The sequence below is a fragment of the Sylvia atricapilla genome, chromosome 11 (assembly GCF_009819655.1).
Source record: "Sylvia atricapilla isolate bSylAtr1 chromosome 11, bSylAtr1.pri, whole genome shotgun sequence".
NCBI lineage: Eukaryota > Metazoa > Chordata > Aves > Passeriformes > Sylviidae > Sylvia > Sylvia atricapilla.
Window position 1 is genome coordinate 4,861,315 of NC_089150.1, and position 20,784 is coordinate 4,882,098.

The following is a 20,784-nucleotide window of genomic DNA, read 5'->3' on the forward strand; positions in this document are numbered from 1 at the left end:
CTCACTTTCCAAGAACCCTGATAATTGCTCGGTAGGAAGGGAGCAGGGAGTGGGCATGAACAACGTGAAAAGCAGAACCCAGGAACTCCATCACATCAGCAGGAGATGCTCCCTAAATAACTGCTAACACACGGCTGCCAACACTACAGAACAAAAAATTAGTGATTTCCAGTAGGAAGACAGGAAGGGATGAAGTCCAAGACAGCTCTGGGGATGCTGATGAACAGACCAGCCTCACTAGAGACCAAGAGGATTTTCCCTAAAAGCTAAGATTTCACCTTAAACAAATTCATCCCCAGCAGGTATAGAATTAATAACAGTACTGTTCTGCAAATGGATGACTGAGGAGCACCAAGTCTAACTTATCACCAGGCCCCAGTGACTGGGAGACCTGAGCACGACCTCCTCAAGCCCCAGGCAACAGAAATGCAGCAACCAGTTCCCAGAGACCAGCACTGGAATTCTGAAACTGGCATGTTTTGGCACGGTTCTTCTGCTCCAGCAGCCTCCCACCAGACACGAGAATGACTTCAACCACCAACAAAAAGAACAGCTCCTTTATAGTAATTGAGTGTACAAAACTAAAAAACATCTGGATGGAAGAAGAAGTATGAGGTCATGTTAAGATGAACTCTTTGCAAAGATGCTAATCCTTTTAAATAAAAAATAAACCCACCAGCTTACTGTGTACCTCAGGAATGGGTCCTGATGTTTTAGGGCTTGAAACTACTTCAGTAAATAACTTTTTATATTACGTTCCTATTTCCAAGGCAGAGAGAGAAGGTGAATTATACCAGAAGCAAAGAATTCCTGGTGACATCTAGAGAGTGCTGGAGATGGATGAGAAGGTGCTTTAAGACAAACCATCCCATGAAGCCAACCCCAGCTCTGCAGAAGGATAACCACAAGCTGTAACAAATCTTTCTTTTGCTGTTAGAGTTGAAGAAATGCTGTTCCAAAACCATCAAACCTACTCCCAGTCCATCTCTTAATTAGGTAGCACAAAGCAATGCAAAATTTGAATTCCAGCAGGTCATCCCCTACTTTGCCAAGCTACATTACTTGGCAGAGGAGTGATGCAATGAGAAGTCATTACTCAAGAAAATGAAATCCCATTTATTCACATGGCCTTGAGCACATTATGTTATGCAATCTGGAGATGCCTATGCAATGTGACATAGATTAGTACGTATTTCTCTTTCTGTATTGTTTCTAAATGGACATCTTGAAAACAAATATAAAATCCAAGCTCATTAGCACCTCTGGCTTCTTTTTAAACCAGTCATTTCAAATTACCATCCTCAGATATGCAAGTATTATTCTCCTTCTCACACTGTGAGATATGGGTGAAAGGGCAAGTCACACAATATAATTAAAACCACAAAACACTGACAAATTCAACAGGCTTAGAGAGGGATTTTTGATGCAAAGTACCAAAACAAACAAATAAACACACACAACAACAAAACCAGCTGCTAGATTTGGTCTTCTTTGTGAAGTAACATCACAAAAGATCACTTTTAAACAAAGTTGTCTTGCAAGTTAACATTTCTGGAAGTGTAAAAATCCCCCTTTTGTCCATCTCATTCTTTTAGGTCACTAAATCCAGACCATCTGGATAGTAAAGTTAGCAAGTTAGCTCCCTATTTATCTATAAAAACTTCTGTACAACTCATATGGAAAATTTGTCTACAGCTAAAAAACAACTGAAGTGTAAAAAGCAGCTGCAGGGAAATGATGTCACTGCAAGCCAGAGCTGGCTGTCAGCACACTGGCACCAGGAAGATCCTGAGTTATTGTTAATCTCAGCTTTTGAGCCAAATATCCTATCTGGAAAAAAATAACAAAACAAAACAACACGAGAAAAAAAAACCCAAACCAAACCAATCTCCCTCAAAACCACAAAGAAAATTATATGGATCTTTTGCCAAATCTTACTCTCCCTGAAGCCTCTGTGGTAATTTTCAGGAAGATCATGACTTCAAACCTGGCATTTTGTGCTAATTTGTTTTTGTACAGAACTGGCCCACTGTTAGGAGTAAAGATAAAAAGGTGAATCTTTCACTGCTTCTCTCCACCAAAAACACAAGCAGCAAAACTACGCAAAGCTGTTTTTCTCAATTTGGCAGTTTTGTTCTTCTCTCACAGGCAGAGACCAAGAGGACTTGGTTTTGCTAATTTTGACTGTTCCTTATGGAAATGTACGTGATGAGAAGACAGACATCATTTTGGCCCAGCAGGTTGCTCGTATTTTCACAACTATCAACCTCAAAATGGAATTCTATTGCCAAAAGGTACCTGTTGCTTATTTTTATTTTACAAGCCGCTTAAAGATACATTATCTTAATTTTTTATTCTACAGGGTAATGCACTCTTATCTGGGCTAAGGACAAGTGGAGGAGAGGTGTGCTACCTCTCTCCAGGAGATCCTTCTCCATCAGAGGGAAATGAGTGACAAATACCACTTTTGGAATCCAAAGGGACGAGGGTTCAGGTTCAAGTCCTTTCCCAGCAATGCTCCAGCAGGTTACAGCTTTGCACACAGAGGTCCCAGGAACCTCATTTGCAATAATTGAGCATCACCTTTGGGCTGCAGACATTTCTGAAGCCATCAGAAATCAAGGGCTGCCTTCCCTCCTCTCCCATAGAAAGAGGCATTTGCAAAATGAACAATAATGACAACTGCTAATGCTTCTTCAAGACATTACACTCCATCCTTATCAGTAAAATATCATCAAAAAGTAAACACTTTCCTACAAGTTTTCACAGTACTTAAAAAGTACCCTAAAATTCATGTTGCAACAGATTAGGATGAAAGGATGTAAAAAGTGTAATATTTGCTTATTTAGCTAGGTGCATTACCAAAAACACCCCTATTTCATAGCACCTACGCATCTGCTGGATCTGAATTATACCTACAGCCATAACCTTGAAACAAGTTGAAGAAATTGTTATACACAAACATTGTGAGCAATACACAAAGGTTAGACAAAACAATTCTTCCCAGACAGTTTCAGATTCCTTACCAGAGACAAATGCTCACATGCTCAAAAAATATTGCATTTAATTTTTAATGGCAATGTGTGAGTATGGAGAGAGAGAATTCAAAATTCAACTGCTGCCTTTTTGCTCCTAGATCACACACTGGACTATGAATCTACTATCCCAAATCAATGTTAGTTTTAGTGCTGACAACACAACACTATAATGCAGATTAAGTAAATAAAATTACCCTCTGTTTTCCCCATAAACCTGCCACACAGACCACCTCAAAATTCTGAGCCAGCAAGACTATTTTAAAACTGAATTTTTGACTGTTTATCATTTGTATACAACAGCAACAAACAAAACATGAGCCGTTTGTCACCAAGCTCCACTAACTTATGTGGTAAGAATATGTTCACTGACTAAACAACAAGCTGTAATAAAAAGATCCAACAATAACGCAGAGCAAACTCTACAGAACTGGTGAAAATCATATTTTCATGAAATATGTCAGCAAACTTCTCCAAAACATTTGACATTGTTTTACTCACACATTTCACGGTGCTTCAGCCTACTTGAATTGAAGCAGTGCGTGAAATTATCTCTTTTCTTATGGCTGTTCACTTTTTTCCCTGAGTAATTAGCAAGCTACATCCCCTTTGACAGAGGGACACTAACAAGCTCCTAAAGTTTCCAGTGGGACGAGGAATCTAAAGCTACTAATAGCAAACAAGTCATTTAAACAAAAAAAGGATTACAAAGACTCGTTGCAAGTAGCTGGAAACTCACCCATATTTCAGATTAAGACTTTCTGAGGAGCTCTTTTGTAAAGAGTTTTGACTCCATCTTATAAAACTATTTCACTGTTTTCCTTTAAAAACCAAAACACTGATTTGTTATCTATTAATAACTTCTTTGCACTGAAAGAAATCAAGTATACTAGAAAGACGGAGAAGCATTTTCCAAAGGGAAAAACGACGGAAAACTTAATTTTGTTACAAAACCTCCCTCCGGAGATCTCGAAGTTGAAAGAAAACAAAAGTTACGCAAACTTTTTTTAAAAAAAGTTTTTCCATTCTTTGCTACCAGGCCAACAAAACAAGCCTCCAACTGAGCCGGAACGCAGCTCATTTGCAGAACCTGGTTGCCGAAAACGCCTAGAACCACGTCCCCGTTAAATAAAGCGGGTTTTGAGGAGCTCCTGAGAGGAAAGGTGCGTACCTTGAGGACCTCCATGGGCACCTGGGTGGCGGGGGGCAGGCTGGTGGGGACGCTGACGTTGATGGCAGGTGTCTGGCTCACGGGCACTCGCTGCTGCATGAACTGGGCTGCCTGCTGCTTCTGCTGCTGCTCCCGACGCTCCTGCTCCTGCATCTGCTCACGCATGAGCTGCTGTCGGAGCAGGATTCGTGAGGTCATGCTGGAGGAGCTTAAGGGAGGCTTGGAAGCGCCAGGATGCTCGGAATTGCTGTGGGAAGACCAGAGAAAGACAGCTCAGCTTCTCACCAAGCGGGATGGCGGCTCCAGCAGTCGGAGCTGGTGGAGTTACAGGGGAATATGGGGAGTGATGGGCGAGGAGGATCCGCGGCACGGCCGGAGGGGAATTCAGAGCCGACCTACTTCAGGTACTTAGTGGCCACGTTAGGCTGCCTTAACTTGGCTGCAGCCAAACCATTCCCCAACGCCAACATCCAGCTGTAAAGAGCCACTTGCTCTTTCAAATCTTACAGCAACCACCCACGAGAAAAACAAATGCTTTTATAGACAGTAGTAGGCACATATATTCCTCCTTTTTTTAAAATTTTATTTTAAAGAAAAAAATAATAAAGAGCTGAAGCAAGTCTGATGATTGTGGTATGGACAATACTTCAGTCCAATGATCTAGCTCAAAGTAAAGTAAATCTACCTCTCTCATGAAAATGTGACATAACATAGTTCACCTAATTACTGCATAACACTACCTTAGGGTTGGTCTTGCTGGCAGTGACTTTTCAGAGCTAGAAAACAGACCTCTACAAAAACCCCAACTCCCACCCCAGACCTACCAGCATCTTCCAAGCACTGTCAGATACAAAACCAGGCAAAATAAACAACAGTAACAGCTTTATTCCAGTCATACTTCACAAAGAGGAACAGGCTGGCCCACTCCAGCACACAGCACAGCTTGACCACTCAAGAGACATTTCTAAGGCATTGGCAAGGAGAGTATGGGACAGACCACAGGACTGTGCAATGGACTACAGGGACACTTTCTGGAGCAACTCATCATTTCCTTAGCCTGCAGAACCAAAATCCACGGGCCATGTCCTGGCAAGCCAGCAGTAACCCTCCTGGCTCCAGGAAGAAGCTGCTCTTGAAACCCCCATCTCTGGCTCCAGTGCTGATACCTGCGGGATGCTGGCAGGACACACAAGTCTGGGAGCCAGCTTCCCTTCCAGGTCCTGCTTGGAAGCTGTGGGCACTGACCACTGCTTGTGCTCAGACAGCCAGAGCCAGCACTGCTGGAAGTTTTCTGGCTTTGTTTAGGCCTGATGTTGAACACAGTTCAGGGCAGAAACAAAAAAAAGGAGAACCCATGCTTACTGCCCCAAGAGATCAAACTCTGCTCTTCCAGAGCACACATTTTGGGGGCAGGGAGGCAGGGGACCATCTTGCTATTTAAGACCTGTCATGTTGAAACATTCACAGAGACACTGATCCTTTTGATAAAACAAGAGAAAACCTTTGTGGTGAAACTAATGCAGCTGCGGAATAATCGTACTAATTAGCTGCTCAAGACAAGTCATTGACTGTGATACTTGTAAAAAACACTCCCTTTTCAATTAAGGGTGAAGCATTCTCACATCTAAATCCAGCAGCTTGTTTTTTGGCTGCACATCTGAACCACTTTCACATTTCCAAACCGAAGAGATGCTTTATTTCCATGACTAGGACAGTTACAGATCAGTGGTCTCCCAATTGTTTTGATTACATTCCTACCAGGAATGTCTGAACATGCACCCCAAAATGTTTACTTATTTATTTATGAACTATATACATGTATTACTGAAGTACTCATATTTTTTTTTTCTGACCGCTAATAATACTGTGCATCCCACCTCAAAGACCACTGTAATATATGAGAAGAAAAGGCACCCAAATGCTGCTTTCAGGGAAGGATTCATTCTCCTCACATTGGAAAAAGGCCAATTTTGTACCACACTTGTCAGCATCCTCATTTGTGTGCTACTGGCAATTTTTACAGATACCTAATGCTGCAAAATTGGTAACCCAGCAGTTCCTCCCACCTTCTTTCATTTTGAACTATTTCTCCGCCTACCAAAGCCAAGTGTGCTGGAAACCATCTCAGAAGAATCCTTCCCATATACAAAAATGTTGGGGAAAGAGAGGGAGCAGGAAGGAGAAATTATTTCCACAGTGTTTCAAACAGGTCCTGCCTGGAACCTCATCTTGCTCATGCAATTATTTTACCTACTTGCACCCAGTGTCCTTACAGCTTCCTGCAGGTGATTCAGGGCTCTACTGTTGATCAAAAATTGTAAATAAAGCTTCAAGCATTATGTCTTTTAATGAGACAACAGTCCCAGAAAATGCTGTTCTACCAAACTCTTCCCCAAAGGGCAAAAATGCTCCCAGGCTTTATTTCTTCTGCAATTCTGTTGAGTATTTTACACGGCAAAGAGGCAGATGAGCCCCGATTGCAGAGAGCACGGACAGCCACATGCTGCCATACTGCAGCTACTGCAACAGAATCATGGAATTGTTTAGGTTGGAAGAGATCTCCAGGGTCATCAGGTCCAGTCCTTAAGCCAACACTGCCAAGCCCATCACTAAGCCATGTCCCCAAGTGCCACATCTACGTGTCTTTTAAAAACCTCCAGCAATGGTGACTCAGCCATCTCCCTGACAGGCTGCTCCAGTGCTTGACAACTCTTTCAGTGAAGAAATTCTTTGTAATGTTCAGTCTAAACTTCCCCTGGCAAAACTTGAGGCCATCTCCTCTTATCCTATCCATTATTAACTGGGAAAAGGAGATGGGCACCTAACCATCACACCATCAGTGCAGGTGGGTTCAAATAATGCCCTGGGATAAAAGCTGCTGCACAACACACCTGCCTGCCTTCCCAGTCACAAGCACTGGGAAGGAACATGGACAGATCTCCTGTTATTTATTCCCAGGTGACTGTAAAGCTCCTCCTGTGTGCATGACAGTCTCCCCACATCAGCATTCCTTCCACCTGCTGTGAGTGGCACTGATCAAACGCGAAAAACACTTTGAAACTTCGGTATCTCATCCTCTAAGTCTGTCCCATGAATCACACAGGTCACTCTCCCATCCAGCTTCCCTTCTCCATCATGTCTGCTCATCTCCTCAAGCACAGAATAGAAGGAACAGAAGACGGTTCCGGTTTCATGACCAGGTACCTTCACAGAGCAAACAGGAGGGTGGTCAGAACCTCACTTTTCCAACCAAAGAAGCAATAAAAAAACTTGTTATTGCAAAAGCTTCATCTAGAGAGTTTTGAAAATGGTTATTTTTAAAGTTTCTTGACCTTAATGTTCTGGGCACAGGCAGAGCTCCCATGACCAAGCTCGGTGCCATGTACCACAGAACAATCCAGGGTGGACACGTGGATCCAAAACTCCCCTACACCAACTGATTCACCCCCAGATTACGTGGAGCCAGGAGCAGAGCCCACACACAGCTAATACACGATGCAATCCAGATACTTCCTGCAAACAGTTTATGGAAACCATCTAATTGCAATAAATGAAACCGACTCATCCTTTTAATTGACACATGATTAAACCAGTTATCCATTAGCACTCTAATAAGCACAGTGTAATACAGACTGAGAGTTATTAGTTATGTGTCATGTGCCAATCCAATTAATCATGAAGTGATAAAGCTTTATTAAATAAGTTTAAATTACATATCCTTTGCACAGATGCCTGGGAAATGTTAGCTACTGCATACATGAGTTAATATGCAGGTGGCCATTGCATAATAAAAGGCAACTGATCACATTAAAATCAAGTTTGATTTTGTTGCCATCAAGCCACAGAGACCATAACCTTCTGAGATGTTTACTGATTATTTTATCTGTCTCCTTAAGCAAAAAGACAAGCTTGTCCTTTGTTGGACAGTTTTTGTTTTCAGATTCTATAAACTGATCAAACAAATGCTCTGGTTCACGTGCATTAGTTATGAGTGATCTGATGTACAAGCATTATTTTGCACTACCTGTGCATTGATCAAGAAACTTCTCTGGAGACTTTGAACTGGAAAACAAAATAATTAACTAAACTTTGCTTTTAAACTACTTTAGAAACTGCAACTGTTTTTGAATATTTTTTAAGAAAAAAAACTCCCCAATGTAATGTTTCTTATACAAATTAGACAAAGAGCCTTCAAAGCCACTTATTCTGGGCAGGATAGACTACCCTGTTCTTAATTAAGAAATGGCACATAAGAGGGAGGCTGCAGCTCTCCTCCCTCCATTCATGCCAACTGTTTGTTAATGGGTTAGTCCACAGAGAAATCAGCCAAGAAAAGCAGATTTAGCATCTCAAGAAATCCACTGAGCTGCACCAGATCTCAGAGGTAAGAAATAACACCAGATTTAAACCCTTTTGTTTATGTCTTACCCTTATCCCATTCATAATTATTCATAGTGAAAATAAAAGCATCCACATTTGAGTTGTAATGTTGGCAATCTCTCATCTCCTTGCTTCAAAGATTAAGATTGTTCTATGCTATAACGGTGGATAATTAAATACTTGACCTCCAGAAGACATTTTCAGGAGACCACCACTCTCAACACCACTCCTAGAAAATCACTAGACTTTCTACAAAATTAAAGTTGATTTGTACAAATTCTGTTTTCAGTCTCTCTACCAAGCAGTAAAACCTCCAGAAACATTTTGTTCCCTGTACTGAATATGCGGCTGAAGCAACAATGCCAGTAGTAGCTTCTGACCTGCCAGCTGTGTGCCTCAGAAAGGAGCGACAGAAAAGTGAAAAATATCAAAAGGAAAGAATAAATACAAGGAGAAGACAGATTACACACATCACAAGCCCAAAAATAAATAAATAAATAAATAAATAAATAAATAAATGAATGAATGAATGAAAAGTCTAATAAAAAAATGCTAAAAGCCCACAAACAACAACAAAAAAAACCCATACAGGATCCCTTTTCCCCTTCAGCCAAGGTAAAGGATTCCAACTACTACAGCATTTTCCCTGGAGCACTTTGTACTTCATTCCTAACATTTAATAATTGATTGTGGGTTACAGCGACGCTCCGCTCACCGCGCCAACTGCCTGGCGCTGCATGAAGTATCAATGCAAAAACAACAAGCCCAAGATTTGGCACCCTCCTACGTCCTGACTTGCCAAGGACAAAGCAGTTACAAAAACGGTGTGGAGACCTTTATCAGCCTTTATTATAAAGCCAGGGCTACGTTTCAGGCTGGTACATGAAAGGTTTCCGCACTTGAAGGTTACATGTTTAAAGAGACAGGCTGCCTGCCCCTGCTCCACCATCAAGGTAAATATTTCCTGTGCCTCCTGAATGTTTTTGTATCCTGATCTGCACTATGGGCTGCACCCACAGGACAGCCCAGAGCACAAAAGGCACCTATCCATCTGCCTGGATGCACTGAGTGCACCTGGCTGGGTAGGGAAGGCAAAACTCTGCAGCATCCATCCACCGCGCACACCTACTGCACCAAGGAGCTAAGGGTTGAATTTCAAATCAAATTAATTTTGCTGAAAGGATCTGCTTTGGAATAAAACAGAAACAATAAAAAATTGTTGTTTTTACAGCACACGAAACCCCTCCAACACAATGCAACTCCACAAATTAAAATATTCCATCCTCAGCTAAAAATTTTTTGAAGTTGTTGTACACCATGTAGTAGTTTTCCATTTTTCTTCCTGTGTTTAAAACACACCTTCACAAGTGGCTGAACATAGTGCTTTCTGAACTTAATGAAAACCTCTCTCATGACCCAGGAACACTCAGTAAATAATTATTAAGCTCTGGAGGTGGCTTTTTCATGAGTGTTGACTTAATAAAATGCCGTAAGTTGATCTGCTTGAATGCCCACCTACTTGGGGACACAGCTTGCAGTATAGCCTGGAAAGCTTGATCTTGACCAGATTAAGGAACAAGGTAAAATTAAGAGGTTCATTCCAGAAGCTGTAAAGGTCGCATTTTACAATCATTTACTACCACTGATGATAGAATGGAGATGAAAAAATGCAAACCTAAAGTATCTTTCAAGACTTCCATATTATAACAGTGATAACACACCAAGTTTTTCTACACCAAAACTGAACCTCTGTTAGCCCAAACCTGTGTTTTTGCCATGAAGTTTCAGAACAAGAGACATATATATGTATATATATATTTAAACACGGAATCTTCCCCTCCTGAAAGTCACCATCAGTATCTGAGCAGGTCAGCCCAGCTGCTGTGGCTCTGCAGAGGACAGTGGCCAGTCCCAAGCACAGAACCTGGAATTTCAATTCCCAGAGCACAACATCCACCACACCAAACCGACCCCGCAATAACCTGCTCACGGGGAAAGCATCACTCACAGACAGAGGCTGTCAAAGGAGCAGGGCATGAACATCTGAACAGCTTCCATCTTTTTCCCCCCCAAATTTTATGTCCAAGGGCTTTTGCTGAGCACCCCCGGGTGAAAGTCAAGCGGCGTCCGGGGCCGGCTGTGTCTCCAGGGGAGGAGGCTCCAGATAAGGACCTGGCAACTCCAATCCCAAGGCGGGCAGCGGCTCCGGCACTGCAGACCTGTGCAATCCAGCACCGACCGAGGAGAAAAACAACGGGCTGGAGAGGCAGCACGGCCAGCGGGTAGCACGAAAAGGCTTCCAAAACATCCCAGGAGTTTGCGGTCGGCATCCCGCTGCATCCTGTCTCACCTGCATGGGAGCGCCGCGCTGGGCACGGAGCCGCGGGATTTGGGGTAAATTCCCGGCACTGCCGTGGGCTGAGAGGATCCCAGGGGCTGCACCAACCTCACCGCCCCGCGAGGAATGGGAGAAACCCAAGCCACGGGCTGGCATTGAAAGCGCTTCTCCCATTCATTAATTAAAAGGGGTGTGATCAGGCCATTAACACCATCAGTGGATAAGGGCTGTCTGTAACAGCACCGTTTTCTCACGATCTTTATCGCCAAAAAGATGAAGGGGAAGGGTGGGTGCAAGACAAATTTGTTTTCTGGGATGTAAGTTCTTCGCATTCAAGGCTCACCGAGGCGAACCTCTACCTAGGAACCACGGCACACGCATCTCCCAAGAGCTGCAACTACATCTGTACAGGCACAGAGTGGATGTGACAGTGCACACACCCTGTTCCCCTGCTCCACCTCCGCTCAAACAGCCTGAAACCCTCAGAAAAGCAGCACGCAGGTACACAAATACCTCAAGCTCCCCAAACTGTCCCCTGAAGGGCTAAAGGAGTTTAAAATGCAGTTGATGGAGTTACCCAATATTGGTTTGATGCTTTTCCTCAAATTTTTGAAGTTTCCATCACAAACTTAGAGAAAATATTACCAAAAGATAAAAGAGAGAGAAAAAGGAAAAAAAAAAAAAAAAAAAGGCAGGAACCCTGATTTGCCTTTCCCTTGAAAGTCTGACCTTGCTAAAGGCTTTTTGAACCATTTTTCAGACACCACATCTATGGGCACTTCCCTCTCTAAAGAGCTCTACACAAATTTGCAAAGCAAAAAGCCAGATTGCTAAAACAACCAAGAGGTGATAAAAGAAAAAAAGCGAGGAGATAACGCTCCACTAGCAATCTCTGCAGTTTTTGATTTTGTAATGCAGAATTTACCTTTTTTTATCTGGGTAAACAGAGACGATAACACTGTCGCTGAGAGGGAAGATGACATATGACCACCACACTTTTTGACACTTTACAACTACACAGTGCCCAAGTTCGGCTTCACAGCACCCTTCCACCATATCTTGGTTTAGAAATCAGCATTTCCACAGCTGGATAGCAAATTTTTTCACAGAGGCAGTTTTCAGCAGAAGACAAGGCTCAACCATGTTGTGTCCACAGCTTGTATCCATAATTCACATGTCCAGACTTTTTCCCAGCTAAAAAGCCACGGTGACCCTCAAGGCTCACCAGGACCAGCAATTCCCAGCCTAAACCCTTCCATTCATCCAAGGTTTTCTGCTTATTGACTCCACTGTTACAGCACTATTCAATGCCTTCCAAAGAGAATGAGGCAGCTGGAAGCCTCATCTCCTGCAGATGACATACTCACTCTGGCATGCTGAGCAAACAGGATCTTGAGGAGCAAAAGGGAAAGTGTTTATGGAAGATTTGCTTTAAATGATTAAGAATCCTGAACAGTCATGATGAAAACCACACAGTGAATTCTGTGCTCGGTACGTAGGCATTATCAGCACGTAGGACTTGCTCACAACACTAAATACAACATGCAAGGGAACAAACAACCCCTAACACATCACTGCGATAATTTTAACGTTAAACCAAGTCTTGGACAGATATTATCCAAACTCTCACTTCAGTTTCTAGCCACAGCACTAGCTGTTCATTACGAGACCTGATCAGATCAGCAAAGGTCTTTAGCAACTCTTCTTTCTAACAAAGCAACTCTCCAGGCTGCAGAAACCAATCCAACTGCGTCCTCATGCTTGGAACCAACTTCAATATTAGAGTCCCTTAAGCATTGCTCATTTATTCTACCTTTTTATCTATTTGTGGAAAAGCTATTGGGGCAAAGAAGACTGTATGACTGAGCAAGCTGAAGTACCTGGGGTGGGGGCAAAAAAGCCCTTATTCAGCGCCAAGTTACTTTACCAACCATTTGGGTATTTACACTGCAATTACAGGCCAGATGTGCCAGACTTGCTGCCTTGGGTTTTCACAGCACTGACAGCAAGGTGGGATAAGCTCCAGCTGCCCATGTAAGGAAGCATTAGTGATATTTACAAACTTGCTAATTGAGGCGATGAAAAATGGAGGAATTGCCCAACTGCAAACAACTGAAGACAACTGGCCTTCAATTCCCTTGCTTAGGCCACTCAATGTCCCCACAATATCCCTGACATGGGAGAAGCCCAAACCAAGGCTCCTGGAGGAAGCAAACCTCCTCAGTCCATCAGGCATCATTGCTATGCTGTCAGCACATCCTCAGTACAGGCACACCCAGTCAACAACCCTTCGTCACCAGGCACCTCTCCCAAATCCCAGGTTCAGGGATTCCCCAAGTTGGGTACAGTTTCTGTGTGCTTCCAACCTCAGAGTGTGCACTGTGGGGCAGGATAATTGGGGTAGGACAGTGCAAATATCATGTGGAGGGACCTTTTCACCTGCCATCCTCCAACAGCTGTAAATTCTGTTTTAAATTTGTCACATTTGCAGGAACTGCAGTCTTTCACAGAAATATTTAGCATTGATTTAAAGCCTTCAGCACTGGGGAATTGCATCTCCAAGGACTATAATGGTAATTCCTCCTCTTCTCTCATTAAAATAATTCTGCATCTTGTTTCAAGCCAGCAACTGCTCATGAACATCAGAGAGGGAATGAGGAAAATAATTACTTCAACATGGGGTCACATGTAAATAAAAGAAATACCAAATAAAAAAACCATGGTGTTTTATTGTGAATGAAGTCTCATTCACAATAAAAACATGCAAGCAACATTTATACTTCTTGATTTCACAAAGTCAAAAATATATACAAGAAGATCCACCCTAATCTATTTATAGGTCTTTTAACACCTTAAATATGGCCCTGCTAATACACAGCCTTAATTTAATTTTACAAGTACCCTTCTGCTCTGCCTGTCTTATGTTGCATGTAAAATGCACAAGGCACATCTCAAAGAGGAGACAGCAGGGAAAATCTTCAGAAATAACTTCATGCAACCAAATACAATCTCAAAAATTAACACAGCTGCTGAGTTTCTAGAAAACGGGATTTTCTCAAGTAAAACTTGAGCACAGCCCATGTTTTGCACAGTTTAGCGACAACTGATCCATGCTGTCCGGATCAGCTGCTGCAGGAACACCACTTCTTTTCAAAATACATTACAGCCCTTGGTTTACTTTTGAAAAAAAAGCAGTCAACTCAAAACTATTTACAAGCCGTTCTGTTAGACCCTCCTAATCTGTTCTGCACTGCCAGAAGCACAGCACTTGAATGGCTATTTCTGTTCAAAGCTATATTTGTTGTGGAACTACTGCAAACTCCTGAATCATGTAAACAGAGGCAAGAGCCAAAAAAATGTTTCACTGGACTTGAAGTTCACATCTGCCTTAGTTACTAGGACAAAAAAATAAAGGCAGGGCTTAGCTTATAACCAATAAATCCTGCAAAGACTACAGTTAATCATGCATTCCTGCAACACGGTTTTGTTTAATCTGGTTTACTTAGCATTTGTGACCTTGGCAAAGGACCTGCTGGAGCACCCACCATTGTTGTGGAGCAGCATTTCACACCTTCTGTTATTTTAGGCTTCAGCAGGGGACTGTACAGTGCTACATTAGTCAGTCAAGTTCACAAACATGCAGCAAAGTCACCTGGAAATGATGTGCAGCTCCAGACTTGCTGGAGCCCAGCAGCCAGCTGTATTGGTGTCCCTAAAAAGCAGAATTGTAGCAGCTCTCAGTCAGGACCTGCAGCTGTACCTTTGGGTGAAACAAATGCTTTACAAATGTGCTGCTGGAGCAAAGTGACCCTGCCACTTCTTCAGCTTCTTGGCTCAAAAATGTCAGTGCTACAAAGCATGTTCTCACCTCAGCCTACCAGTGGGGAAGAAGATTTCACCTTCCCACCTTCTATTCCTCCTGATCCCCCCAAGAAGGAACAATCCTCAATATTCCCAACATGCTGGGAAAAAAAGGCAACCCAATATTCCCAACAAGCTGGAAACCATGAAAACCCCCAAAACAGCAATGAAAACCCACCGAGAGGTTTGAGCCCAACTTCTCACAGATTACATTAGGCAGGGACCAATTCTGCCCAGTGGTCTTGGGCACTGAACTGTAGCAGAGGTACCACAGGCAGGAGGACAAATGTTTCCTTCATAAGCCACGTAAGAAATCTGGATTAAATTGTAGTAGCTTTTTATTTTTGTCATACAACCATTATTGAATTCAGAAATTTAGTGGCTGCCTGATACTTAATTGCCAATATGTATCTAATACACTGAAAATATTTTTCCCCTCCTTTTAGAGAGGCTGATGCAAAGCCACATTCCGGAACTGCAATTGGCTTTACAAGTATTCAGGGGGGAAAAAAATTACAAACTCCAGAACAAACAAAATGATTCTCTATTCTTTCTTGTTTTTAAAAGCAGATAATGCATATGAAAGGATATCAGCTTTTATCATCTATCTTATTATAATTTATTTTTGTAAAAACCTTGAACTTCATCTTAAACTATGATAATTTAACCTTAAACGTGTTATACTTCTGTGCCACTTTCCATCACACAGCTACAACCTGGCTACAGAATTCCTAATCTTAATTGAAGGGTATGTATTTAATTTTGCCTTGAATTGACACTACAGTCTACTTGAAGTTGCATTAAAGCCAGTTTTATCCTGCACACACTTCCAGAGTACCAAAATGAACATCAGCTGTCAAATGCCAGAATTATTAACACTTGCACAGCCAAAGCACTTTGCAATTCTAAACACAAGCTGCCAAAAAAAAACCAAACAAACAAACAAAAAAAAACCAACAACAACAACAAAAAACCCAAAAAAAACACACCACCAAAAAAAAAAAACACAAACAAACAAACCAAAACAAAACAAAACAAAACAAAAAAAAAAAAAAAACCCAAACAAACAAAAAATCCCTCAAAACAAAAACAGCCTAAAAAGCAAGCCCCATGCCTGGGCTAAGGAAAGGCAGCTTCTGTAGGATTTCTCATTTGGCCAGCTCCCAGGCATCTCCCTTTCCACACTAGATGGAGCTTTGTCCCCTCTTCCCCGGCCGTCTGGCAGTGCCCTGAACAGGGATAAAAAGGGTAAAGAGGCAGACGGTGAAATAGCAGTGTCACCCCAAATAAACAGCCTGCAGCAGTGGCTTCAGGAACAGCAAGACACCAGCGAGGAGCTGGGCTCTCATCAGCCCTCCTGGCTCTCTGATTTTAACACAGATGTTTTGCCATTCTCAAAGAATGGAAGAGTTCAACAATTCCAAGTCCCAATCCATTCTGAGATCCCACCAGCCTTCACCATGGCTGCAAGGCACTGCCTGAGCTCAAACCACAGTCAAATTACACGTCTCTTTCTCTTTTCATAAGGGACATTGAGGCTTATTACCAGATTACACACCTGATTTGTTCACTGGCTTTCCTGTATCTCTCTTCATATTCCCAGTTATTTTCTCTCAAAATAAGCTCTTCAATCTCTTCTCTGTTAACCTGAAACATCTGTCCCAAATGCCTCTGCTCAGGCTCCAGCCTTGGATTCACTGACACTTCGGGGAAGCAACTCATGGATAAAATTCCTCTTGATTTGTATCTGTTGGATTTGGTCTGTATTGTTTCAGATCACAGGTCAAGAGAAACAGCTCATCCTTCTGGTGAGCTGCCACAACTCCATTAGGATCTTTCAAAGCACAACAGGATATGGTACATCATCAGTATTTCTCTGATGAATTTAAACTCAATGGGACCGAGAGGAGCCCAGGGGAATGAGTCACTCCCGATGTCACAAGTGGCCAGCACTGCAAAGCACAAAAAGCAGCAGCCTCAGGCTGTATCAGACAAGGCAATGCCAGAGAGGATGGAGAAGCAGCCGTGTTCCAAGTGCAAAACCTGCGTGTGCCTTGTGGGCAAAAGCTCCTGCTTGGGAAACGTGCTCAAGAACAAGGAGCCAAAATTGAGGGGACAAGGGAAACAAGCCCACGTTATAGTGGGAAGCTAAAGAAAAGTTTGGAGGTTGACAGGAGTGAGTGTTGCTGTCTATAAATACAGCAGAGAAACAAACACCCAGGAGAGAACAACCCTGGCACGTCACCAAGCGATATAAACCAGCCATGAACAAGATTAAATTGGTATCAACAGTCTCATTCTGAGAAGTTCAGAACTGAAACCATTTCCAGCTGGAGGACTGGCGAAGGAACAACATGCTCCTTTGCAAATAAAGACTGGTTGCCTAATCAAAGTAGGTCACTGTGGAATAAAGCAGCCAGCAACAAATTGCGGGACACACAATCAGTGAGGTTGGAGAAGACCTTTAAGATCATCAAGTCCAACCTTTGATCAAACCACCACCTTATGAACCAGAGCAGATCTCTGAGTGCCATTTCCTGCACCCAGAAGATGCCCTGCAGCCCGAGGCTCCAAAAGGACAGATGCAGAGCAAAGCAAACTCTTTGGCAGAGCAGATCTGGAATACTGCACACAACAGGAGCTCTTGCCTTCACATACACTGTGCTGAATTAAAGCAGTAAATAATACCTCAAAAATGCAACCTCACCTTTCTAAATTAAAGATTAGAGGTTCCCCCAAAACAAAGAAACTTAAGAAATATCTACTGCAAAAAGACACATCCTAGAGTAGACAGAAGGCATGCAGAGCAGGAGGTTTCATCCAGAGCAGATTTCAGAGGGATACCTTTTGAAGGCAGGACAGCAGCTGGAGGGTCCGACAGCCACAATCGCCTGGCCAAGATACCATCACCCATAAGGAGTTCCAACACGAGGCCTTAGAGCAGAGCCCCTTGGGGACACACAGCCTGGGCAGTGCCGACAGGAATGGAAACCACATCCCTAAATCCCAGAATGCTCCATCCTCTGTAGCCAACAGCCATGTCCTCTTATCCTACTCAGCACTGACATAACTGAAGCTGAACCTGCCCGGCTCTTACACCACCTCCTCACATGCTTAGCAGAGAAGAACCTTCCAGTTTGTTACAGCAGCATGAAAATCCAAACCTTTGACAGCCTGTAACTGTTCAACACCCTGAACGTGCCGTCCAAAATTTCCACTGAAGTTCAAGAGTGGAGCATAATGAAAACACCTCCACTGACCATGTTATTTACAGCCTGGGAACAAAGAACTCCAGCCTCCGGTGCGCTTTTAATACTGGCTAATTTATTCTGAAAAAAGTAATAATTAAGTACACAAAACCAAAGTATGGAACCTGAAAAACACCTTCCTGTCTGGCAGAGCAAGTGCTTTCTAAGGACACTTACACTAGCTCCTGCTGCTAAAACTGTTTATTAAAAGTAACTGGGGAAAAGCAAAGACGATCTCGAAAATACACAGTAAAAAAAAGTAAGTCACACTGAAAAAAAACCCCGAAGCAGATCAAATGCGTTAATATATTCTTGTGATTAAATTAAGTCCATATCCAAGTTGCCTGAAACTGAAGTCTTTAATATTTGAATGATTATGTGTGTTTTTAAAAATCTTACAAGTGTTTAGTACTACTAAAAAGCCAGTACATCAAATCTTTACAGACTGGGATTGAGAAATTCCCTTAAACAAGAGGAAAAAGGCCCTAGGCAAAAAACCATAATAATCAATTTTCTCCACCCATCCCACCACATGCCTCTGCAGAACCAGCATCAGGTAAATTGGGGATTGCAGAGTCAGCCAGAATAAAGCAGTTCCCAGGCCAAAGGGCTTTCAAACAGGTCCAAGACCTTGGTACTGTGGTGGCCCAGGACAGAAAATGCAGATGAAGCATTAGCAAGTGCCAGGAGGGAGGTGCTGACACCAAAACCAACCTGACATTTACTTCTTCAGGTAAACTGTACCACTCCTTAGTTAAGGAGAACCTCAGTATACTGCCATTAAAAATATAGTGGCAATAAAAATTCTGCGATTCCAGTGAATGTAAAAGCTGATTGTTTGAGAGGGTGGAAAGCCCTTTCCACGTCCACATGCAAATAACATCTGGAGATGGCAGGGATGGGCTGAATGGGCTTAGCCTGGTGAAAACACAGGCTTTAGGCACAAAAACTCCCCGATTTATCATTTTCTCATTGTATTATTCAACAGCAGCATCATTTTATCAACCTTGCAAATACTACCCTCCCAGAAGCAAAACACGAGAGGTTTTCTATCAGGTTTTTCATAATCACTAGAGCACCAAAAAAAACCCCCCAAAAGTTGGCAGAAAACTGATAAGTTTTCTTCAGCAAAGTCCTTCTTTATAATTCTTCATTTTAAAAAAATCAAATATGCAAATCTAAGGTGGATCCCAACCTGCAGGCATTTTTGTATCGGTTAACGTTTCACATGCAAAAAATAAAGTAAACAGTGAAATTCATGCCAGAACAAAACTCTTTCCTCATTTCAATTAAAAACATGAATATAACTATTTATCTGAAAATAGTTTGAGCAACCTGGTCTAGTGGAAGGTCTCCCTGCCCATGGCAGGAGGCTTGGAACTGGATGATCTTTAAGGTACCTTCCAATCCAAACCAATCTATTATTCTATGATTCCCAGTGGTTTTGGGAAGCTATAGATGCATGGGAAGAAGACAAGGAAATGAAAAACAAAACAAAGTGCCTACAGAAAACAGATTTAAAACTGTATTTCCTCATGGCAACAAAGAAACACGCTGCTTGGAAACACCCTTCCATTTCTGTTTAACATAATGGTGGTGGGAATTCCTGCCAAAGTAAACTTCAAAAATTTGTTTGCCATGGAGGAAAACCAAGCAAACTGGAGTTCTGTGTGCAGAATCCTGTTTCAAGAGGGTGAAGGTTTCTTTGTTCCCTTTAGTGCCAGGTCACTTCAAACTTTTGTGCCCACATACTTTATTATGCTTGCAAAACCTTCAAAACAATAAAAAGAAAGAAAACTAGAAGATGAAAAAATTTAATAACCCACTCCTAAAAACCAAAAAAAGCCTTCCAGCATGCCATGTGTAAGAGTATCACCAAGTCTGACATCTTTCTTATTCTATCAGTCTACTTCCAAAAGTTTGGCATCTTTGAAAGCAAAATATTATTCCACACAGTGCAGAGAGGAGGTCTGTTTTTTGGTTTTTTTTTTTTTAATGTTTGCATAAAATCCAGGAAAAAAATTTGCACATTAGTGCAAATTACATAATCTGTCCTCTTAGATGGCAGTTTCTGACCACTAACAACTGTAAGCACAGATAAGACCTTTTATTCAATTATCGTGCTGAATTTCATGTTTCTGTAAGCAGCATGATAAATCAGCTCAATCACTCCTCCCTTGCTTATCTGTTATCTCAGTATCATTTCTGACACTAGAAAAATAATTGCAACTTTCTAGGTGGTGGATCAGCTGGCCCAACAGATCCCTGTGAACCAGAGTTTTCCTTCTGCATCTCCCCTTTCCAACTAGGTCTTCTGCAATTCCATGGTTTTAAGCTTGTACCTTCAGCAGGCAGACATGTGGGCAAACAGCAATTCCTGAAATTTGTTACTTATTCAAGATATTTCTCGTGGTATTTGTCGTAGCAGCCTCAGGATGTAAACAGAAATTGCAAATCAGACTTTTAAGTGCTGCAGGATTGGGGAGAAAAAGAGGCTGATTGGGATTAGCAGACAACAACTCTCACGGAGCACTTAAATTCAGCATTAAATTCAGGCACATATTCAGCACATCACAACCAAACTTAGGTGGGACACGGTCCCAAACTCGAGGAAATCAATAGGAGCATTTCATTCTGATTTCCCATAGAATCTTTGGGCACGCCACAGCATTTTGAGCCAAAAACCTGCCTGCCCTTGCTGCACCTGAGGAAACTGCCCTCACAGGCAGAATGCATCCCACCATGTACAGA

The 20,784-nt window shown here is 42.3% G+C and overlaps 1 protein-coding gene across 7 annotated transcripts in view; it reads right to left on the reverse strand.

Annotated features, from left to right (window-relative positions):
- Positions 1 to 20,784, reverse strand: part of MITF (melanocyte inducing transcription factor) — a 101,314-nt gene that overhangs the window by 41,315 nt on the left and 39,215 nt on the right. For 5 of the 7 annotated variants that reach the window (XM_066327191.1, XM_066327189.1, XM_066327192.1 and 2 more), the window contains one exon: positions 4,207 to 4,453. In XM_066327191.1, the coding sequence (XP_066183288.1) occupies positions 4,207 to 4,453 (247 nt within the window). Of the gene's footprint in view, positions 1 to 4,206; positions 4,454 to 10,594; positions 10,663 to 20,784 lie in introns of those variants that run through there. The other 2 variants (XM_066327193.1, XM_066327194.1) reach the window with 2 other exon arrangements.